Raw genomic sequence first — 25,902 nt, forward strand, 5'->3', positions numbered from 1 at the left:
TTTTTTTTTTTTGAAGGTCATCACATCTGCACCGTTATTCTCTCACTGAGAAATGGTTTAGATTAATTAATAAAAATATAGTTAGAGGTTTTTGAATAGAGTTTCACCTGTTTAAAAAATTTAATTAAACGCTGTCGTTTTGACGCCATGTGGGTTCACTAGTTAGATTAAATACCCGGCGCAAGTATTACATATATGTTTTTCTCCTTTTCGAAAACTATCGCTACAAGGTAAGCCGGGGTAGTTTTACCCCTATTTTAAACATTTTCGATAGAACGTTCAGCTAGACATAATGAGATAAACTTATATAGTCATATGGGGGCGGTATCACGCCCATTTCCCAAAATTCCCAACAATGTTACTTATTTTCAAGTGTTTGTTGTTAGTATCAATTTTGAGTAAATTAGCGCCCCTAAATCAAGCATTTCTGAAATTTACCGTTATATGAAAAGTGGCAGTAATTTTAGTCTGATTTCAATAATTTTTTTTGCTTTTATGTGGCAAGCAAAATATATATTAGTATAGATAACGAATGAAATACATTTTTTAATTAAATAAATATGTCCTATGGAAAAAAGTTTATGGATATTTTTTTAAAGAACTGCCGACATTTGAAATTAATTTCAAGTATTTTCCAAAAAAAAAACGGAAGCATCCAAGCGTGAAATTTTGTTTCTTTCATTTTTCAAAATAAATAAATAAAAAAACAGAGATTTTTGTTAAAAATCGACATGGATAGATCGACGTGAAATTTAGTTATCTTTTATTAAAAAAAAGAAAGAAACTTGAAATCGCTTCATATTTGGGCTCTCAAAAATCATTCATATTGGATCCAAATCGTTGAAAATTAGTATGTGAAGCAGAATTTTGGTAAAAAATAGTGTTATTAAGAAATTGTTGGAAAATGGGTGGGACCACGCCCACTTATGATGAAATGCTGCATCTCAGTAGCCGCTTCACCATTCCGTACCAAACTCGGTACGAGCCTTACCTAGGGCTTAGCTAAGAAATCTTTTGAAAATCTCTGAAATCGAGCAATAACCACGCCCACCTCCCATATAACGGTAATTTACAGAAACACGAAAACTGCGATAAATCAGTAACTACTGAAGCTAATTGACTCAAAATCGATAGTTTAGAGAAAGTTGAAACGAAGATATTCGATACCTTGGCCGGGTATATAAATTTCGGTTTCGCCCGAACTTATACTCTTTACTTGTTTTTATTTAAATTAATTTAATTTAATTTTTTTAATTTCACTTTGATTTTCTTTTAATTTGTAGACCATATTGCTTTAAAAAGAACCTGATTAATTTCGTTTAGTTTAAGGAGCTTATCTTTCGCTTTTTTATATTTTTTCTTTTTAATTCAATTTGTTTAATTTTTATATTTTATTTTTTTTTTTATTTTTTGATTTAAAAAAATTCTTAAGAAACTTAGTTTACAAATTTTTATTTATTTTTTTGTTGGCTTAACTTTTTTTAATTTTTTGTTTTTTTTTTTGTTTTAGACAGAAAAATTTATGTACTTTTTAATTTAATTTAATTTTTTTTTATTTTACTGATAGATAAATTAAAAAAAAAAAAAAATGAAAAACGCTAAGACATCTTCGTTAGCAGATATATGTATAAATTAGTCTGGCCAGAATTGACAATTCTTATTCGAAGGACTATGGTGAGTTGAAAGACATTGGCCAGAACTGCCCGTTAGTCCAAGCGGTATAATTCATGTGTATGCACATATATTTATTTACTCACAAACTGAGGTTGCAGTACTCGTTTTTTTTTTTAATTAAAACTTAACTTTATGTATATACAAGTGTATACATATTAACGCTTACATTGTGATCCATTTGAGTGGGTAAAATTGATAGCCATAAGAGCTAAATTCTGATAAATTTAAAATATCGACGGAAGTCCCGGTTTCGAACGAGTTCAATTTTAAATAAGTATACGAAAAAAAGATATGAGGCAAAATAATAAATTTTTTAATTAAAAAAAAAAAAACACGAAACTGGCGTTGATATGCAATACAGTTCAATGAATTTTGAACCGATGGCCAGAGTGACTATTATTAGACTATTATTAAATAGATACATACCTATACATAAGTACAACGGTATGCATGGGGGTCTATTAGTGCATGTTCGTCGGCGGTTGACACTTCGATAGGTGCCACACGCGCAGTTGCATGCAACGTCATGCAGCGGAAGCGAAAGCAAATCGAGGCGTTGACGCTGAAACGGTGATTAAGGCATCAAACGTCAACATAACAACGCATGACCCAGATGCGCATACATATATTTACATACATATGCACGTACAGTTACATATGTGGGTGTAAAAAAAAAAAACATAGACGTGAATACGCGTGCATGCACTTGCTATTAAATAGTAGTTACACATACTTATATACTGACATTCACATACAATTATTGCACGCATGCGGAGGCCATTGGGGATGTGGGAATACTAGCAACAAAATGTGGCAACATAAGGTAAAATATTGTGATTTTGTGATTGTAAATACATAGTTAATCGCGGACGATGGTTGTCGGTGAGCTAATGAATGATGGAACGAACGTGTTCGGCAGGGGGTGTAGCTGGTGATTGCTTGCCGCGGTTAAATGTAGCAAATTGGTTGCTTATTTTCGTTGTGGTTGGTTTGGCGGTTGATGGCATGTGTTGCGTGTTGCTGTGTTGTTGTGTTGTTTGATGTGATTGGAGGATTGTGTCGGGCGGTCCTTTGATGGGCAAGAAAGGGTTAAACTTTCCGACTACATTCGAACAGGCACGTATTTGTAGGCTAATTTGTAATATTACGGGAAAAAAGTAAATAAATTATTTTTGGGCGGTTAGGCATTCACAAGCGGCGGAGGCGAGCAGCTATAATCAGAAAATTGGATGGCTGGGAGTGGGACATTGATTAGCAAATTTTTAGTTTAAATAACTTATACAGCAAATTAGTGAGGAGCGAACAAACGTGCCAAAAAAAAAAACAGCGAGCGAGTGGCCATTAGATTGAGAAATGCTTAGAAACACATAGTAAATAAATAAATATTTAAGATGTTGTTGTGTCACACTCACGCACGAATAGTGTCATTAAATCACTGTCACTATATGGCGGGTGCCTTTCTGTAAGGGGTGTGCCAACGCCACCGCCAGCGCTAATGCCGCCCGAGTCGAGGCTGGGGCTGTGCGGCACGCGTACACAAACGGACGGCACCGGTGCCGTGCGACCGAATGATGTTGATGTTGATGTACTAATGGTGGTCGCCGGTGTTGCTATTGATGTTATTGTTGTTACATTCACATTCACAATGGTGCTATTCGTGGTGATAGTTGTATTGTTGTTGTTTATTGTTGTGGTGCTAACTAAATACAATGATATGATTGCATTATATATCCATATACATACATATATTATGTCTATATGTATGTGGGTACATTAGGGTGGCTTGAGAATGCATGTGTAAAAAGTAGAGTCGGAATTTTAAAGCGCTTACCACCTAGGATTGTTCTATATCGAAAAAACAATACCTTTTTTTATTTCGAAATCAAAAAATATGTAAAGGAAGATATGAAAAAATTATATTTTTCGCGGAAATAGTACATAATTCTTGAATATCAATATTTTTTGCTTGGATAAATCTGTTTATAATCAGGAGACTTCCAATGATAATACCCAATTTTTTGTTTTACCATTTGCTAATACTAACGACTTTTTATGAGCCACCCCAATGCATGGTTAAATAAAAAGCTGGATATTATTATTGGAAGTCTGCTGAAAACAGAGTTTTCCGATCGAAAAATATTGATTTTCGAGAATTCTATACCATTTTTACGAAAAATTTTGTTTTGTCTTCATATAAAATACAAGGAAAACTTTGAGCGCTTTGAGTGACTTTTGAATATTTTCTGATTTCAAAATAAAAAACGGGGGTATATTTTTTCGGTGTAAATCAATTCTAAGGGATGAGTTTACCAAATTTCCGTCTTAACTTTTTTTTTTGACCACCCTAATGTATGTTATTACATACATATGTTATTACTGATGATCTATTAAGCATTATAACTACATAAATATTTTCTTAGTTATAAAAAAGTAACAAGAAACAAATAGCTTAAGGACGAGCACACCTTAAATTGTAAATGGGTTGATAAATGAAATAGAGTTTACATGGCGAACTTAGCTCAGTAGGTAGACTACTGGCTTTGAATGCCGGAGTTGCTGGTTGAAGTTCCAGTGAACGCGATAAAGAAGTCTGATGAGGACATGTAAATTATTGTTGTTTTTCCACAACATTTTTCATTAAAAACGGTCCCAAGCTCAACAAAAAAATGTTGAATATTTGTTATTTCGCAAAAAAAAATAAATAAAAATAAAAAACTAATATTTATAAAAAATATTTATTTAATATTATTATTTTTCACTACGTATGAAGTTTTCTTCGGGTAATGTCTATTATTAAAAAAATCGCTGCGCAAAATTTTCAGTACTAAAAATTTCTAAATGAATTATTGGCGTGCCTTTTCTCACGATAGGCCAGTTTATCGCAAAGACGGTTTCTCTTGGTGAGCTGGACTAATCGTCGAAAATTGTTGAAGCAGTGAACTTTGTGACAAATTCCTCTAAGGCTGCTTTTAGCTCATCCTGACCAAGCAACCTCCGGAAGGATAAAAAGAAACCGCATTGGTGCAGTACGAAAATTTCAGCACCGAGAAAACAATCAGCAAAATGTTCTTTAGTCAAGCCAAAGGAACACTTTTTTTGGAAACCTTACAAGGATGCACTCAAGATTTTCAAGAAGGCTATAAAAAGGGCGCAATACGTATCCAAACTTTTTAAATACAAATTTGAAGTTTCTTGAAACGTGTTTGCATTCCGGTAGAAAAATTAGTCTGATGTCTGTATATCACGAGTTGAAAAAATTTTTCGACAAAAACGCGGTTTTGGTCGAAAATGGTGGCACGCTTACCTTAGACAGTGCATTATATTAAGTTTTGCATAAGGAACAAAATTTCATTACGAAATTGTATTTAAATGAAAACTTAAAAAAGATATACATACTAAAAAAGTCAAAATAACAATAATAAATTTTAGTTTCTCAAATCTTAGTCATCTGTTACTCAATGCATTTTATTTTCCATTTGGTCGCACACTAGATTTGTTTTTTTGTTTTGGAAAGAAGAACATTTTCACCATTTACTTTTAACATTTTGAATAATCTTACATTACTAAAATTAAAAAATTCGATTTTTATACCAAAGTTCATTGCCTCTAATATGAATATTCTATGTGAAAACTTCCCAAAGTTATAACAAAACAATCAATTATGATTTTTTCGAGTGATAATGAAAAAAATAGTAATAGCGGCACTTTTTCGCCTCAATAAATATTTGCAGGCCAAAATTGTTCAACTATTTGATTTATTTTTTATTGAACTTGTTGCTGGAACTCCACTGATGGAAATAAATGTAAGAAGAATGCTTTAGCGTTCTTTTTTTTCGGCCGAGAGAAGGGAGTGACACTAAAAAAACAACTCGTGCGACTTGCTCTTTACAACCACCATTTTGGACCTTAAAACTTATGACGTAATTTGTAATAAAATTTTAAACCATGAGTTTTTCAATTATGAAACAATTTTTGAATTTGAAATTGAACTTCCGCTGCCAGCACTGCCGTCTAGTACACAGTTACATATCTACTTTATACACGCATACATATTCATATATATTAGTATGAACAGCTTAATGGCGGACACAAATATTTTAATGGACGTTTGATGAATTTATGGAAAAATCAAATTTATGTTGCAATTCGTTTTAAGTTTCGCAAGTAATAGCTTTTAATTTTTGACGGCACGCTGGAAAATAAAAAAAAAAATAATAAAAAATGGACATTTAATTTAAGCCATTTGCACATTTCATAATTTACTTATGCTGTAAATATCAAAAAAAAAAAAAAAAAAAAAGATAAAAAACAAGCAAGGGACGAACAGGAAATGCGCAAAGAGAAACAGGCCATTATGTTTCTGTACTCGTAGGGTAAGTATGTATGTATGTATGCAGGTAGAGAAAAAACAGTAACATGGTAAGAGCGAGCGATAGAGAGTGAGTAATTTTATAGAGTTGGAGCGACAAAGTAGCAGTGTGACGTTTTTAAATCAATTAAAAATTAATCGACAAGTAAATAACGGAGTAGCCAAAACGGACAAACAATTGAGTTGAGGACAAAAAAAAACGTGACAGTAACGACTAACTGACATTAAAATTAAATGTTCAAATTAATCAAAAATTAACGCATACACTGATACACACATTGAAAGCGGAATATGTATGTTTTGCTGCACCAGTCAATACACTTATTTAGTTGATGGGTATCACCTGAAATTCTTATTTTTCTTTGCTTTGGGCTCAATAATTCACTACACTGACAGTCAGCAGCATAGTTTAGGCATGATTTGCAAATTTAACTGTTTGCTATATCTACTTTGATTTGAATGCCAGAAAATTAACTAATTTTAACTTTTGTGTTCTCTAAGTACGAGAAAAACATCCGGGTATTTGTTTGCACTTGTACCATCGAAATTGCAACTGAGTTTATGATTGCCATCTTAACAGCAGTTCTTTGTCTTTCATCTCCTACTAACAAGCTTATAATAGCGGTATTCTCCAAATTGAGCAAAGTGCCTGGCACTCTGACGAAAGAGCAGATTAGGTCAAGCAACGATTGTTGAAACGACTGTTGCTTGAGCTAATCTGCTCCTTTACCTGAGTGCCAGGCCACTTGGTCAATTTGGTGAATACCATTAATATTTAAATTTTAGCACATTTCTCACCTTTTTCTTGGTGTTGTGGACAATATAGTAGATCTACCAAACAGTTAAACTTTAAAGTCGCTCTGAACCTATTCTACTGAGTTTTACCGTATAGTACATAAAAATATAGGTATCTATGTATATTACGGTGGTCGAAAAATGCATGTGAAAAGGTAAAGTCCGAATCTTAATGCTCTCACCCACTACGATTGTTCTATATCCAAAAACGTTTACCCCTGTTTTTTTTTCGAAATCAAAAAATATTTAGAGGGCGCCCAAAGCGCCTAAAATTTTTCGTGTATCTTATTTGGGGGAAAAATACGTTTTCGATCAGAACGCCCTGTTTCTCTTCAAAGGACTTCCAATAATAATACCCAATTGTGTGTTTTACCATTTTTTAAAACTAACAATTTTTTATGGGTTCCCCATTAGATTTATGGGCGTTTTTGGATTTAGGTTAAATAAACATTTGGGTAATATTATTGGCGGTTTCTTGAAAATAAACTTAGTTCTTTGATCGAAAAATATTTTGATTTTGATAATTCTATACCATTTCCACGAAAAATTGTTTTTTTCCCCATGTAAAATGCATGGAAAATTTTGAGCGCCTATAAATATTTTTTGATTAAACAAAAAACGGCCATATTTTTCAGTACAGAACAATTCTAGGGGTATTGAGCATTAAAATTCCGACTTTACTTTTTTGAACCACCCTTATGTGTATATAAATATATTTATTAGGGTGTCCCAGAATTTGTTTTGAGATTTGTTTGAAATTCGATTCTAGCATTAAAATTACGACTTTACTTTTTTGGACCGCCTTTATATTTATACACATGTAAATACTTACATAGTATAGGAATATGTTACATTAAGGTGTCCCAGATTTGAAAAATTCGATACGCATACCCTACACATTTTTTCGTTTTGACCTCAATACCTGTGACCGCGTGGTTATCCCAGTATAAGTTCTGAGCACAAAATTAAGTCCTCATGGGTTGTCATAATCCTACAGCAATTAAACGTTATGTGTACATGTAACGCGGATATCTATACTTTTTGCAGTAACGTCCGAACGTAACTTCCGCAACTCTAGGATTGGCCCATATACATAAAGTCATGCGTAAAAACTAGGGACACGACATTTTGACCATTGTTTTTCTACTATTTGTAGTGCTTAGCAGTGCACGCTACCATTCCGTTCCTGTTTCGAATGTGTCCTTCACTCCAACCGATAGGAGCGAGCTCTACCGGCAACTAATTGCGTTAATAAAATCTCAGCTTGTAGAAAAAAACAGCTGATTGTCGGTGGTGTGCTAATGCATTGGGGAAAAGTCGCCATTAGGGTTGTTTACGCCAAAATGAGTCTGAAAAATTGTAAAAAAAACCACAACGGGATCGCCATTTTCTCTTATCGCGGCACTTTATTTGTCCGCCATATGATGGAAATAGTTAAGTCCTTTGTGCTTGTTTGTGGGCGCAGTCGAGGCGACTACTCTAGCGCCCAATTCGTTTTTTAGAATAACGGAGCGGCGCCAATTGATTGGGCAGGAGCACGCACCTAGAGGACGACGCACTCTCCGACGACAGCTTAAGTATTATTTGTGTTGTTGTTTCCTATATTGGGCTTGTAGTGCTGTCAGTATATTTCACACTAAGGTCTTCCTTTCCCGCCATTTTAGCATTCCGCACCGAGAGCCCAGTCACTTGGCGGGTTAAAGATATCCCCGGCAGCTCGGGTGGTAGTGCGAGTGGGTTCGTAACCTTTTGGTTGGACCTCATCTCGGGTGCACCAAAGAATAAGGTTTTGTTTTTGTTATTATTGTGTGCTTAATTTCGGTTATTCTGTCCGTTAACATTTTTGAGTGCACTTAGATATTCAATAATTTATTTCATAGGCTGCATTTCTTTATTCATTCTGAACGTTTGGAATAAGCTTTTTTGTTTATTTATTCTTTAGAACGTTCCTGTTGATATGGTGACGTATATTTCAAACGCATTCTGTTTATTCCGGCTGTGAAATGGGATTATCCGGAATGTATAAAGAAACGCAGCCATAATCTTAGGTTCTCCCTACCATTCACATTTCTTTGAAGTTGGTTACATATTTATAGCTGGTGCCGTTCCCCATATAATCGTTGTTGTCACATATCCTAATTTCAGAATGAAAAATGACACTGAAGATGGCACAACGCCGAAACCGGTTTGTCTCCAAATCAAATTTGACAAGAGATGACGGAAAATCGTTCTACAATACATCATACTCCTCCTACCCACACAACAACCAAAAGAAACTATGTATAAACGTTATTTAGGTCAAAAAAGAAAAATTGAAGGGTATTTGTATCGCTTTTTTGTATAAAAGATTCACGCTTTATATACTGCGACACCTTAATGTACATATAAAAAGCAATCTATTAGGTCAGAAAAAGGGGTGTCCTCTTTAGTAACTACGGTGTTTAAAGTGTTTTGTCAATCTACATACACATATCTAGGTAATTTATTACAAGTAATATAATACATCACGCAGAACAAGTTAATATAGATGAAAGAAATTAAGCGGTAGTATTTTTTTGCATTTACCGAAAGTAGTAAGCCTCAAAAACATTACCTGTAAGTTTCACATAAGTCCTATGAATAGTTTTCGAGATATCCTATAATTACTGAGAGGCTCTCTAATCCTTGATGGTAGGAGAACTCAAAGTGAAATAAGTTTTTCTCAAAACTTTAAAAGTTAATGGGTTGATCGCTGGGCTTGGCACCTGCCCAGTTAAAAATTTGATTCAATGAAAGGGCACCAAACGCCTCTGACAGCTGCCCCAAATGGAAACGAGCCTCACTTAAGAAATAAGGACCTTGCCTCCAGGTTCACACCCTTCGCCGCAAGCGAGAAAACGGATAATGAAACCAAGGAGCGCTTCTACGAGCGCGTTGAAGAAGCGACAGTTGAGCGATACCGGAGAAAGGGGAGGGATGAGAGACATCTATTCAAACGAATGAAATGACAGGCAGAGAGACGTGAAAGCAAAGAGCTTGAGATGCTGGCAGACAGGATTGCGACTCGAATATTCTATTAGAAAATAAGGCAGCAATCAAATGGTTAAAAGACCGGGGCTGTTTCCTGTAGAGACGTAAATGGAAATCATGTACCTCCTTTTAAGCAGACTTTAGTCTAAAAAAAAAACTAGAGAGGTTTGGTTATTTTAACTCGAAATTAGCCTACTTAGATCCAGTTGCCCATGCTAGGTTTAATTATTGTATCGGAGCCATTAGATGATGCCCAAACGGAAGTGTGTGTCTCTCTACTTTTTTTTTGTATGAAACTACAGAGCAAAAAACATTGGCTAATAAAATTAACTTTGTTTAATTTTGTTCTAACTAAAGAGGACACCCCTAATAGCTTTTAATTGTATTTTTTGCTTACACATATCGTCGCCTGGGTCTCGTATGTTTCGCACGTACGTACGACGCTTACGACAATCTTTTACCCAGGCGACGATATTTATATATTATATAAAAGTTAATATTCTAAAGTAGCTTTTAACTCAATGCAATAAAAAATGCATTATGTAAATGCGTAATACTTTGCGTGAACATCCACAAACGCACATACATACAGCCAAGAGAGAGTAGGTGTACATACATATACAAAAGCGCATACGCTCACACATACCCTTTATTATCATACTATAGTAGATACTTATGAAATAATATAGACTCATAAATAGATAAGAAATAACTTTAGATGTACAAAGAGGAAATCAGGCTTATTGGCTTTGCCGCCCGAGCAGCTGACAAAAATGAAACCAGTCAGGCAGGCAGGCAGCCAGTCAACACACTTACCACCCTCCTTCGTCGTCGCGTGTGTATCCAAATTTTGATTCTGATTTTGATTGACAACAAATGCCGAATTCTCCTCCTTTGTGATGCTCATGTAATAGCATGTGTCATCCTTCTTCATGATATGCCGCGGCCCGGGATTCAGCAAAATTGTGTCCTCGTAGAATTCAGGCAGCTCGGCTGGACGTACGCCTACCAATGCAACGCCATATCTGGTGGAAACGAAAAAAAACAAGAAAGGAAAAAGAAAAACAAAAACAAGCAAAATCGCTTAGAACGCTATCAAAGACGATGAAAAATCTATGTCCATCAATGAATTTGAAAGTGATATATGAACTAGCGCAAAATTCAATCAGCGCCAAATTAAATTTAGTTCAATTGCACGTCCATCAGTCAGTCAGTTAGCAATAGACTACAACACTACGACTCAAATGGAAAACCAAAAGCAAAAAAGTGACAAATTGAATTAAAAAAAAAAAAAAAAAACCATCTTCCCATTTGGACTACGTCGTCTACTCACTTTCGATGCGAATGAAAGCTGGCGTAAGTGAAACTTTTGCCCTCGTATTCGCCGAAGAAGCGACTGTCGCCGAGTACAATGTGATAGATCTCATTGCCGGAACACTTGCCATAAAGACGATGCCATTCTTCCGGTGATTGTTGACCTTCCCTGCAATAGTTCAATAAGAAAAAAAAACCAACGTTAAAACAATTTCACTTCGGCGTTTTTTGTGCTTGTTGAACAAGTATGACTACGAGCAGTTAAAATCGTATAGATTGTAAGTACTCTTTGTACTCTGGAATAATGTAAGTGTTCATGTATGTGAGTGTAGTGCCGCTGCGTCCTGTGTCCTTCGCCGTTTGAATGGTTGTTGCTGACGTTCATAAGTAAATAATTTGAACTTGTTTTCTAAATGTCTTTAACTTTCTCTTTGTTCGCAACTTTCTTTGTCTAATTTGCTCCTTTTCGATTTTACTTGACTATGTCAGTATGAGAATTCTAACAGTTTGCACAGTTTTCTTTATTAGCGATTAGTTAGAACCAAATTGTTCTATTCGCTAACAATGAGTAAATTAAAGTTTTGCAACAGAATTTTGCATTGGAAATTCGTAGGCAAACTAAAACTCGCAATGTTGTAAAAAAAAGTTTTTAAAAGTGAACAGTAGGAATACATGTTTGTCTTGTTTTCTTCTTTATATCCGAGTGCCATTTGTTCGCATAACAGTCTAGAGGAATCAATATAGATATAGACATATAGCTCTGTTCAAAGATTTAGCACAAAGTTACTATCGAAATTCGAATATTTTTCTAGTTTTAAGGCACTTGGAGAGATTTTCTAACTTAGCACGTCGTTTAAAATTATTTACCGGAAAATTTCCTGCTTTGGAACTAAGATGGGACTACTAAAATTTTTAACATTTTTGAAGGCCTCTGACCGGACTTGAAGTTTGCCCCATACATTCCCGTTTGTCTATAAATGTGGATTAGCTTATACATATCGATAACTCAACTAATTGCGATAAATTTCGATAACTGTTCGTTTCGAGAGCTCGATAAATTTCGATAAATGAAAAATCGATAACTCGATAAACACTGAATTCCTCTATAAATTTCGATAATTCGGTTAATTCTAATAGCTACGTATTTTTCGAATGCTATCGACAAACTTTGATAACACGTTACACTCTGGTGATACGATAAAATTCGATAAGCAGTGATAACTCGATAAACCTTAAAAAACCTTGAAATTTCTATAGCACGATTTATTTTGAAAATTCCAAAAACTTCGATTCGATAGATCCAATAATTTAGTTAATCAATAAATATCAATTATAAATAAATAATTTTTATAGCTCGATAACTATCCGTAAATTTCGACAACTAATTTTCTGTGTTTATCAATTTCGACAACTCAATAAACATTGATCAATTTAAATAATACGTTGCGATAACTCGATAAAATGCATAACTTGATAATTTTCGATAACTATAAACTTCGATGATTCGATAAATTTCAGTAATTTGATAGCTTTCGATAACTAAATTTTTTCTGACTGAATTTACTTCGATTCCTATCGATACGATTTTGCCCGAGTTCAACAAAGCACGCCAGTTTCTGTGCCAATTGACGCCAATTTGAAATGCCAAGTGAAGCCAACCTCCGCTTGATCTTTCCATAGCAGTGGGGACCTCCTTCTTTCTCTGCTATAACCAGAGGGTTCCGTGTTGAATACTTTCAGAGCTGGAGCGTCGGAACCACTATATTTTAATTCGCTGCACTACTTATGGCCATGTCGTTGTTAAGCTCATACAGCTCATCGTTCCAACGCCTGCCATACTCGCCTTCGCCAATGCGTAGTCCTGTAAATCTTCCGCAAATGCCTACTCAGTCAAAAGTAGCACTTGTTGGCAAGAGTGACTGTCCGTTTTTCAAGGCTAAAAATATTATTGGTGTTATTGCTGGTTCCAAAATAAACGAAGTCGTATACTTTTTCAAACTTGCCGTGCAATTTCTATTTGAACCTCGTCATAGACAGGCGGTGGAACATCGACTCCGCCATCGTCGACTGTGGACTCGGGTTTGTCTTCTCCACAACTTTCCGTGCTGCTAGCATTCAGTAGGGTGGAAAAGTGTTCCCTCCAAAATTCAAGTACGTTCTGGACATCGGTAACTAGGTCGCCATTTATGCCCTGGTCTTGAAACCTGCCGTAAGTCGCCTAACTCTCTGACAAAATTTTCAGGCGGTTTTTCTGTCAGCCAGCATTTCAAGCTCTTCGCCCTCACGCATTTTGGCATTTCTCTTCTTATTGCGGCAAATACGTCTCGCTTTACTTTTCAGTACTCTATAGCGGTCCCACTCGCGTTGCTCACGATCGCAGCGCGGCCCTATAGGCTTCGTGACATTCCTCATCGGCGGCACTTAATGGGCGGGAAATGTGATTGCACTGCTATGACAGTTAAAATTTCAAAATAGAGATAGCCGCCAGGTACAGGTTGCTATTTTGTCGTTTTTCCGAACTGCTATCTCTTCGAGAGTTACATTGAATCAATCTTTTTTAATTTTTTTCTTCAATTTTCACGTACCACTGCAATAGTCTCCGAATGCATTACAAATGCTAGTTACTTCACATGCCCCTTTTACGGCTGAATTAAGACTATGTGGAGCACAATGCTCATAAATGGTAAGAGAAAAAATCCAATTGGTTGTACGTTGGGCTCTGTGGAATTTACCACTAATCGCTGGAGCTCCATCATATCCTTGATCACAAAGGTACGAACGATCTATACCTACTTCCACAAAATACTTATTGATAGTTCTTGATAACGATCTTAAAATCAAATAGGTGATAACATGATACAATAATTTTTAGAAGTTAGTTTCACTTCAAAATTTTTGACATAAACCGTGTCTGTGACAAACACGCACATGCTACGATATTGAACTTGGGGATTATCGCTTGTTATTTTAGATATTTTTTAACAGAACATGTAAAGCTTTATATGTTTCATAACTGATCACTTAATTTTTAATATAAATATACGTATTTTATACATACATTTTTGCCACTGCTAATCACATGAATAAAAATCATAAAAATGAAAATATAACAGCAATATTTCTTGTTTATAATGGATTAGATCCATCGCACACCACGGACTTTATCGGCCGGCAATTGAGATGTGCTCGCTAGTCTTTCCATTGCACCACAACTTATTGGTCAGAGCGATTCAGCTGGTGTAATGTGCGCACCTCCATACATCTTCATGTACATATTTCAAGCGAGCCCTATCATTTAAATAGGCGGCCGATAAAGTCTGTGGTGTGCGGTGGCTCTTATAGCTGTGTCCTTACATCTATTCCGTGTGTTGCAATATCCACGAAAGCAGCAGCTAATTTTTTATGAAGAAAATTATTACAAAATATTCGAAAATTGCTGTACTTATATGTTTGGCTTTTCTTTGTTTTATTTTTCCATCGTCAAAAGCTGGATTTTTTTTTGAAAAAGTTGGTACAACAAAAAATACGAAACACGTTTTCTGTCAGATAGCTAACATGGCGGAGAAGAAGAAGAAGTGAAACTACCTTCTAAAAATTATTGCATCATGGGTGATAAATGGAAAATCCAAAGCCCCCCAGATAAAATCCTACGTCCGCCGCTAGTATTTCCTGGTGGGGTTTGGTGATTTCTCAATATGCTTTTATATTCTTCAGCAGTATTTTCCAGTTCAGATTTAACCATTCGTCTATTCAGATCTCTATGCATATTTTCCTCTCGGACGTACCACGGCTCACAGTGGTATGAGGTTGGCGGAAACGATGAACATTTATTTTTTTTTTAATAAAATAAAAAATAAGAGTAATAGTATTCAAAAAGGCAAAGGAGGCCGATGTTGTATGGATACCCAAGAATTCTAGTGAACATTTCAAGCATTCAATTATAGTAGTAGGTGTTACTGAATTTGTCTTTAGCTTCAATACCAAGCTCGATAGAAGTCAGGGGTTGCTCCATAACAAGCTTACACTCAAGCCCACTCAAGGCGAATGCTTTAATGCTGGACCATATAGATGCATTAGTGAAGCGTGTGTTTTTCTGGGTGGCCCGATGATCAGAGAAGACGTATGTATATTTCCTTCTTCTCTGGTCTCTATAAAAGCGATGTTTCAAAATAAAGTAACTTTTCACAAACTATTATTTTTACGAAATCCGTCCATTTTAAAAAGAACAGCTCATTAGTATGTGTTTACTTATACAAGAAATTTGTTTACGTTATCCACCTGTTGCGCTCTTTATCCTAATTCTAATTGCTAGAGTTTAATTCAATTACATTCTGTTATAATTTATTAACGACAGCTATAGCCGACCGAGCGCAAGCCGTAGCTACGTACATATTTGTCGGTAATCCTACCAAAGTGCTGCTGATGCATAACCAAATGCGTGTGTGCCTAAGTGTAGACTGCAATTACATACATACATATGTAGATAGAACTAACCTATATATAATATCAGACTACGTCCATGTAATTCTTATTAAGTCATGACCTTAAATTATGTCCACCCACTCACCAGGCGTAGGGATTTGCCATCCAAAAGCTATGGTTGTGTATTTGTAGGGAAATGGTTATTATGTATGAAAGTAAGTATATATATATATAATCCAGTCCCTGTAGGTATTATAGGCGGGTTAAATGTTGGTTTGAGTGCTCCGGTTGGGTACACAAAAGCGACAGTTGGTCGTGAAATAAATTAGTATTTTCGTCACATATATATATATATGTATACACCAGGGTGATCCAAAAAAAAAAGAAGGAAAGTCAGAAAAAATATACCCCTATTTTTTATTTTGAAATCAAAAATATTCATATTTGCCATAGGTTTTATATATGTAGGAAAAAAAACTTTCGTAGAAATGGTACAGAAGTCTTAAAAATCTATACTTTTCGATCGGAAAACTCTGGTTCTCTTAAGAAGACTTTCAATAGCAATGCCGAATTGTTTACTTAACCATTTTTTAATACTAAAGATTTTTTATAGGTCCCCCATTGCATTTGCTGATATTTTTGGCGGATCTATAAAATATAGTTAGTAAGAAAAAATTGTTAAATAAACAATTGGGTATTATTACTAGGAATATTCTGAAGAGAAACAGAGTCTTATGATCGAAAAGTATTAATTTTCAAGAATTCTGTGCTATTTCTACGAAAAGTTGTTTTTTCCCCATATAAAGTACATGGCAAACTTTGAGCGCCTTGAGCGACCTCTAAATATGTTTTTTGATTTCAAAAAAAAATTGGTATATTTTTTACCGCAGACTTTTTGACCTGCATTTTTGAACCACGCTAATGTACCTGCAAAGCGAATCGACACAATGGCAGCGTACAACAATGATGCCGCTGCTGGACTATAGAATTCAATGGGAAAGGCCGTGTCATTGTCTGGGTTTTTTTAAAGTACATACATACATACATAAATATGTACATAAAAGGAGGTCTATACCAACTAAGTTATGGGGGCTTCCCGTAAAATCCAGCTAACTGAAAAAAATGGAAAAATGACCACAAATACTAGTAGTCATACATACATATATGTATATGTACACCCCCATTACACGGCAAATGCATCTGTCAACGGCATCGGGTGGGAAAGCCTAAGATATGTGACCTTACGGAATTGGCAAAATGGTCATAAAATGCGGAAAGTAAGCGGAAAAGCATTGACAGCGCGCAAACGGGTTGCTGAGCGATTACGCCACTAATGTCCGTTTAATGTGTTCCAGGAAAAGCTTAACACCGCGATACGCCAGCAACAATACAAATGTATATGTATGTATGGTTATGTACATACATACATATATTTGCGTGGTATAAATATAAGCAGCAGGATGTTTGTGTATTTGTATTTGTATTTGTGTGAGTTTTTATGTCTGCTGGCTTACAAAGAACTTTTGTAGTATTAAAATGAAATTAAAGTAAAATCCATTGTGCGGTTGAAAGTGTTACTGTGGATAGTAAATATTTGCTTGTGTCCGTCTACATAACAAAGAAAATGGTGAACTGGAATCCTTCAGGTACAGCCGTGGTCTAAAAATATATTTGATATATTTTTAGAGAAGGGTAAGTTCGATGATAACCATTTGGTTGGCAGCTGGTTCGTTGCAAGGAAAATTTAACATTAAAGTTTTAGAAACATTTGTGAAGTGACGCATGCCGATGAATTTAATTTTTTTTTTTATATTATATTTAGCTTTCGAAATTAAACACAGATTCAAGATTAAGACATAGATTCAATTACGCAATCAGAAAATAGGACAACACCGGTATTTTTGATATTATTTAAATGATAATATTTTAAAACACCAATTTAGTACTTTTGAGATTATAACTTACCAAGTGAAAAAACTTTGTTGATGATGGCTTTCTTCAAAAATTGGAAACCTTTATTCAAGGTAAATACCACTTTTTCATCTTAAAACTTGTAATAAAAGTATAGTAAATAACATAAATTTGAGTATTACTATTTACTACTAATCGTTGCATAACTAGTACTTTTACCTCAAAATATTTTTCTTAACGGAAAAAGGGCAACAAATATTCAAATCCGCCACTGGCAATATTTGATGTTTTCTTCCATTGGTGATAAAATTAAATGCTCTAAATTTTTAAAAAATCCTGAAGATTTTCTCGGCTTTCTTATGGAACCGTAATTTTTAGGAATATTTCCAATTTTTTTTTAGCAATTTTTTAGGGATTGTGCTCTTTTCGGTTACTTCAGAATTTTTGCGAACTTACAGGTTCTCATGGATGTTTAAAAAATAATAGGTAAGAATTATCGTATTTTTTTTTGGTTAAAAGGAATATGAGGCAAAGTTTTCCGTTAAATTTTGCTCTAAAAGGATGTTAACAGTTCTCAGGAAAAACGAAAAATTCATATAAAATGACGCTTAAGGAATCGAAAAGAAATTTTCAGCTCTCAAAATTTTTTAAATCAGTTGGCAGCTCTCTAGCAAAACGAAGGTTGTAAATATATTTTCGTCTTGAAGAAAATTTACAGTAAAAACAAACTATTTCAAACAATAGAAATAAGGAAAAATATTTCTTGTAATTTTTCTTGAGAGCTGCATAAGAACGGCCTTTAAAAATGTCAAAATATTTTCATACTAGAACCTCCTTAAACCTCGCGCTTTGTCAACAGAGAAAAAGATTAAAGAAAATTTTGGTTTGAAAATATTTTTGAAGAGGGTTGCCACCTATTTAAAACTTAAATTAAAATTTGGCATTTTAACAACACGCGGGTTCACTGGCCGCTTTTATTTTATGTCTTATACGTTTGAGTTTTTATGCCTACTTTGAGTACTTAATGATTCAAAAAATTAAATCTGAATGTAACAATTAAATTTGATCGAGAATATAGATATCCAAATTTGCAAATTTAACTAATATGTTACGATTATATAAAATCTAGAATTTTTATTCCAAATTTCGGTTTGGGGGAGATTTCTCACAGTTTTGACGATCATACTAATGTATAGACGTTACTCATACGCCCTGTATTACTTAGATTGGGGATGCACGAGTTTTTATTTCTTCGCTCTGAAGAACTTTATAGTATTTCACAGCCAAAATTTATTTCATCTTGTTTACAGCTTTGAAAAATTTAATTTTTTTTAGAATGCATTAATATTTTGTCCTGCACTGTTTGCATTTAACTGATTGCTCGTCGTAGTTGATATTTGCAAAAAGTATTATGCATAGTTGGTGAATTGAGAATGACAGCAATTGTATGGTAGACATGGACATTTGTATTGCTGTGGACGCATGCAAATAAATACATAAATACAAACTCATATTTCCGTGTGACCCGGTTTCATGTTTCCAGTCGAGGTCAAAACTATAAGTTTTTGCAAACAGAAAGTAAACATGTGGCGAAGTGCTACACGTCTAAAATAAAAGTAAATAAATTGCGCTTCCATATGCATATGGGTGTTTCCATGGGAGGGCCACCTTACACTGCGGTGACCATCCGTTCCTTTGTCATTTGAAAATTATTTCTTATCGAATTTCCACTAGGCATTGAAATGAACAAAAAATTTATGCCATTTAAAAAAATGCCATGTGGAAATGAACTTAATGACTGACTATTTTTTTAATGTAATGATACGATTATTTTTTAATGCCCGACTTAGCCATTTTTGCCATTTAATGCCCAGTGGAAATCCAGCATTAAACTGACCAATAAAGAAGAATAAATATTTTAACGAACTATAACACGCAAAAAAAAGAGAGATTGTCTAATAAAAATTAAAATATTTGAAAGTAACACCAGTAGAGCGATTCCCATTTTTCCTAACGACCGATATTCGTTATTTATAATAAACGACGTTTGTAGCTTGCAGTAGCGAACAGGCTATTCTCGAAAACACACTTAGCGACAGAATTCGATAGACATGTCGATAAAGATGTTTACGACGATTGTCGTTAACTACAAAGACAAATATGGCAATATTGACGTTTTACACTCAATATTTAAAAGAAACATTTTATTGTTGCGCGTATTATTGTTGTCGGGATTGTTGTTTGTGAATACAATATGAAAAAAACATGCCAAGAGCTACTACGGAGCAGTACCATAGGATGCTGGACTTCTTCCCTGGCAATAAGGGCCTCGGCAAGGCGAATTTAATAAGGTGGTGTTAACCGTATATAAGTAAAAAATTACACTAACAAATTATACGCACAATTACAGTATGAATTACAACAATCACATAATTTTGACGTTATGCTTTCCACGTCTAAAAATTCAGCTGTGGCTCTAGTTTTCGACGTAACGGCACTTGAAAAGTTGCTTAGGGCTGGTTGCTCAAAGCCTGGTTGACACTAATCCCCGGTTAAACATCGTTATCGACGTTACCGACACTATGTTATTTGCATGGAGCCGAAAACGTCGATAACGATGTTAATCGGTGATTAGTGTCAATCAGGCTTTGAGCAACCGGCCTTTAAAGTAGTAAGTTTTTTTTTTGTATAAATAACTCCGACAAAGTCCGTTAAAGTCATTTTACTAAACTTTTTCACGTAACTATTTTTTAATATAACCTTCGCTATAAAAATCAGTCATGTTGAAAATTTTATTAAATCGACACAAAAACTGATTTATTTACAAACAAGTTAAAATTGAAGCAAATGTTCAAGTATCGTTATCTCGAACACTGGAGCCAATCTGGCAAAACGGAGGGAGCCATTGAATTTAGAATGCCCCAATTAAGTGAGATCAACAATCAAAACTTTTGCCTAAGTTTTCAACTTGCACAGTGTAATAAATAAAAAGAATAATAATAAAAAGCACATCTATATGTGATAAATGTTTATTTATTAGTTATTTTTTATTATAATAGTTTGCTTGCCGATGACTTTTGCCTAATATTTCTCAATAAAAACTTAAAACAATTATTATCGTAAAACTTTTCAACGACAAAATATTCGTAGCTAGGCTATCGACAAATTTCGTTAGACAACTGTCAAAGCTCCCGACAATATTCGCTAAAAGTGTGCTTGACAATTGCAGTTAACGAAACTTGTCGGAATCGTTAGCTAACGATACGAATATTGTCGTTAAGAAAAATGGGAATCGCACTACAGAAGTAGGTTGTTGTTAGCAGGATTTGATTTAACGCAATATGTGCAGCACCATATATCAAGATTATATAGATGTTCTTGAATTAACCGCGAGCAAGTAATCAGAATTTTCTCTGGGTAATACAGGAAAACGATCGAATGCGATTTATTGGCATTAACCTGCGACTTTAGGAAACCCCACAAGAAAAGATATTGTGGGATTAAGTCACACAGTCCACGAAACCGCTGCGAGAGATAACACTGTGCGACAAGCGAAACCAGTCTGAACTTTGTTAACATTTTCTGAAAGTATACCTATCCAGTTGTAACGCACTCGCTGGTTTTGCAAAAGTTGGCTCGTATTTTTTATTTATCACCTAAAAAAAACATCAAACAATTTCAAAAATAAATGTCTGAGCGAAATTAAAGGCACATAGTAAAATTTCATGGGAATTATTTTCATAGAACATTTTAACCCACCAGCTCCTGCCAGATAGGGTCGTTTTGACTTTATTTCGAGAAACCGCCCAACGAGTAAGTTTGGAAGTTCATTAGAGGATTAAAATTTTCCTAAGAATAATTCTCTAGATTCTTAGAAAAATTTTACAACGGGTCTTCTCAGGCAAAATCTTCATGTACCAAATGTAAAAAAATGTAATGGCTTTTGAAAATTTTAATTCATGGAAAAAGTGTGTCAAATTTCACTTGAGTTTGAAATGTTAGCTGTGTGCTAAGCTTGAAGTATCGTGTTATTTGAGTAGGCCTATCAGTTTTTCGAATTCACTGAATTTTACAAATTTTGAAATTATGTACTTAATTTTAAATTTTTTTTTGTTGTATTTTCGAATTTGTATTATTTTACACAGTTGAAAGTCATAGCAAGTTTAAATATTTTCACAGGTTTAGAAAACTACGAAAATTCCAGAATTTTGAATTTTATAAAATTATTATATTGAAAGAAATGTCAAGATTCTTATTTTTAGGATAATTTCCAAAATTTCAAAAACTATCGAAATCCGGGAGATTCTAGAAATTTTGGTAAAATGAGAATATTTTGAAATGTACAAAATTATTGAGATTTTAGAAATTTTTATATTTTCCAAAATTTTGAGAATTTTCTAGAATAATCTAAAATCCATCCTAAAATGTAAAAATGTGAAACATCACGAGTTGTCGAAAAATGCTTATGTTCATGGTACTTGTGTATAAAAAATAGAATTTTCTTAGAATTCTAAAATATATTAACAATTTTGAAAAATTATAAAATTTTTCCACTTTCTGAACTTTCCCAAAATTTTGTATTGATAAAATGAAGTTTGAAAATTTAAAATTTTTTGAAAATTTTTAAAACATCAACGTCCAAAAATTTGTTGAATCTTCAAGAATTACGAAAATTTTTAAATTTTGAAAAACGGCGTAATGTGAAAATGTTTTCAACATTCGAAAACTTTTATTTTCGTTCGATCAACCTTGTATAATCGACACTTTTACTTAGAAAATATTTGTTAGAATTCCTACAATTCTCAAAATTTTCGAAAAATAAAAAATTTCTAGAAATCAAGTATTCATCAGTATTTGAAATTGCGGTGATTTTTAAATTTATATACACGATATATGTTGAAAAATTTCCCACGCCCCCAAGAATTGCTGCTGGGTCCGCCCCTATAGTGCTATCGATAAGAATATGAACTGATTTATGATTTTTAGTGGTTTTCGGATTCTTCGGAATTTTTCGGAACGGGATGTTTTATAGTTTATGAGTATTGGAACCCGTTGGGACTTCTTTTGCTCCTTTCAGGATTATTTTGTCACTTTTTGGAACTCCTTCCAAACCTTCGGTATATGTTCGAAACCTATCGACACTTTTTCGAAACTTTTAGGGACCTTTCGGCAAAATTTACGCAGATTGCAGGCTTTTTTCCATATGTTTTATATTATTTTTAGGAATTTTTTTTCGGAACCCTTCGGTATATTTTTGGGTACATTCGGTATTTTTCGTCTATTATTTTTAGATTTTTCGGAAGTTTAAATTTTTAAAGGTACATATTAAAGGTACATTTAGATCGTAATTTAGCTTTTAAAAGTGTCAAAAGTGCCGAATATTATCTGCTCAAAAAATTTCAACTAAATTTGGCTTCAAACGGTTGGCTTAAAAAATTTCATGCATATTTTTTAAGTGTATATTCGGTAGGGTCCCTGCAAATATGTGTGTGGCAAATACTATCTGTACGTAAATATTTATATATACAGTGACGAACAAAAGTATTGGCATAGTGAATTTATCGCAATATATGCAAACATTTTTATTCTTATTTATTTGCGATAATTTTTATTAAAAATATGGTTCATACTCCACCAAAAAACATAAAAATCAAATCTCCAAACTTTGTGGAAAACTCAGGAAAATTCAATAAATTTGCATACCAATTTGCAACTTTTTATTCAGATTTTTTAGAAAAATTCTAAGAATGCAATTTTATAGCCCATTCAGTTTTTGTAAAGTGCAAGTTTAAAGTTGCTAGAAAATCGCGTTGCTTTTTGGGAAATTTTTTTCACGCAGGTTCATCCATACAATCGACAATTATTTTTTGTATAGAGAAAATGAGCAACACCTTCTACCAAATAAAAAGTTGCAAATTGGTATGCAAGTTTATTGAATTTTCCTGAATTTTGCACAAAGTTTGGGGATTTGATTTTTATATTTATTGGTGGAATATGAACCATATTTTTTTTCTTATATTATCGAGAATAGATAAGAATAAAAAAATTTGCATATACTGTGCCAATAATTTAGTTCGTCACTGTACATTTATTGTAGCAAAAAAGTTTTTTTTACTGTTAATATAAATCCTTTTAAACTAACCTAAAACTATACATATACAATGGCTTAATGGTAGTGTGTAAATTTCTGTCTAAATATTTTCATTTGCGCATTCGACATATTTCCATATGTTTATTTACATACATATGTATGTAAAAGTGTATGAAATTGAAATGCCCATCAAATGAATAAAAAATAATATACATAACGTTTACTTACTGTCCGCGTGACGTGTGCAACAACAATGTGACCAACGTACTCGCACCGGGACAAGTGCAATTGTTGGCTAGCAGCGCATATTTGAATTCATCCTCGCAGACGACATGCTCCGCAAATTTCACATGAAGTTTGTGCTCCGGTCTGCGGTTGGCGGTTGGCGGTCCGCCGTTCCCAAATGATGGTTTGCCAAAAACCAGCAACGAACCAAATATAAAAAGTGCCAACAGCCATGCAAAAATGGAAGAACAAAAATGGAGCCAAGTCCATGTGTTGCGGTCGAACGAGAATGCGTCGAGTAGCCAAAATCCATTCGAATCCATTCATTGTTACAATTGTTGATATCCGCAGGGTTCCATTGTTTATGTATACGCAGCAAATATTGGATGTTTTGTTTTTGCATTTTAAGGTCGCGTTAGTTAAAGTGGTCCAGTGTCATTGTTGCGGTGGACGATCCAGCGTTGTGCGAGGGGGGTGCGAGTGTAGCATTTCATGAAAAATTAACAATAATAAAGCGAACAATAAAATGATTTAAGTTCGGAATTTTATGTTTTCATTTGCGTACATACAAGTATAAATACTACATACATATATATACATAAATATAAAACTACCATTGGAAAAACTATAACCGCAACCGTGTCGTTTTCCACTGCTGGGATATCTTCTAACTTTGTGTAAGGTGTTTACCCTTTCGCGCTTGAGTTCCGACCTACGTTAGTACATCTGTACTACTGCTCTGCACTCCCCTTCTGAGTCATTGTTGGCATATATTGTAGGGCGCTCGCTATCAGCGCCCATTTACCATTGCGACTAATTAATTGTACCAACCCTGCCGGAAATTTAAAAAGTACTTTGTTACCAACTACAAGTGGTTTTTTCTTGTAGGCAATTAACTTTATTAAGCAAGTCAATTATCCGACTCTCCATTTGATTTCAACTACTTTAAGACGCATTTGGTTTAAATGACTTCAAAATTAGTAGGGCTTTGCCATTTACTAATTTTATGTTTTTCCGTTTGAATACGCTTTCGCCCTGCACTTCACATATGCATTTTCATAGTTAGGAGACACAAAAAAAAAATGTTTATTATCATTTTAAAATGTTGCTTCTGGCGGCATTCAAACCTGAACCTTCTGGAAGTTAAAAAACCAACAACATTCTCCTCTGCACACTCAGATACAGCCAGATATGTAAATTTGTTTTCAAATGTTCAGCTTGAAGTACAGTGAGCGAGTCAAACACTTCCCAGTCTGCATATGATTTAAACTAATTTCAACTGAATTTGGCTTAAGGATATCTAAAATAAGTAAGTGGCTGAATGGATAGTAAATACAGAATTTAATGAGCCGAGCCGTAGATTAGCCAGCAGCATTTGCTTCAAAGTAATTTATTTCCAACGACTTCATTTTTGAGACTGTTGCTTTATTCCGACAGGATAGTTACATACACGCTAGGGTGGTAAAACCAAGTAAAGTCTGAATTTAAATGCTCTCACCCCCTAAGATTCTCTTATGGCGAAAAAATAGACCCCTGTTTTTTTTTTTTTGAAATCAAAAAATATTTAGAGCGCCCAAAGTTTTCCCTGTATTTAGTATAGGAAAAAATTATATGGTATAGGATTCTTGAAAATATATATTTTGCGATAGAAAAACTCGGATTTTCTTTAGGGGACTTCCAATAATAATACGTGATTGTTAATTTAACCATTTTTTTATACAAACTATATTTTATAGTTAACCCAAGAACCCCAAAAAATGCAATGGTAAAATAAACAATTGCGTAATATTATCGGAGGTCTCGTAAAGAGAAGCCGAATTTCCTTAACGACATACATTGATTTTAGAGAATTCTATACCATTTCTACGAAAATTGTTTTTTTTTTCAGGTAAAATGCATGGAAAACTTTTAGCGACCCCGAGATACCTTTTGATCAAAAAAAAAATAATTAGTGTCTATTTTTTTCGGTACAGAACCTTTCTAGTGTTTGAGAGCATTAAAATTCCGACTTTTATTTTTTGCACCACCCTTATATGTACATAATGGTACTTACAAAGTTGGTTCAAATTCAGGGTATGTCGATCCATTGTTT

At 34.1% G+C, this 25,902-nt stretch overlaps 1 protein-coding gene across 1 annotated transcript in view; it reads right to left on the reverse strand.

Moving 5' to 3' along the window:
* Positions 1-25,902, reverse strand: part of LOC108358007 (potassium channel subfamily T member 1-like) — a 401,062-nt gene that overhangs the window by 14,770 nt on the left and 360,390 nt on the right. The window contains exons 11-13 of the mRNA XM_017609121.1: positions 23,814-23,954; positions 11,181-11,330; positions 10,664-10,872 (exon numbers count right to left, since the gene is read on the reverse strand). Coding sequence (XP_017464610.1) covers positions 10,664-10,872; positions 11,181-11,330; positions 23,814-23,954 — 500 coding nt within the window. The remainder of the gene's footprint in view (positions 1-10,663; positions 10,873-11,180; positions 11,331-23,813; positions 23,955-25,902) is intronic.

The sequence above is a fragment of the Rhagoletis zephyria genome, unplaced genomic scaffold, assembly GCF_001687245.7.
Source record: "Rhagoletis zephyria isolate East Lansing unplaced genomic scaffold, Rhagoletis_zephyria_1.1 Rzeph_scaffold_00192, whole genome shotgun sequence".
NCBI lineage: Eukaryota > Metazoa > Arthropoda > Insecta > Diptera > Tephritidae > Rhagoletis > Rhagoletis zephyria.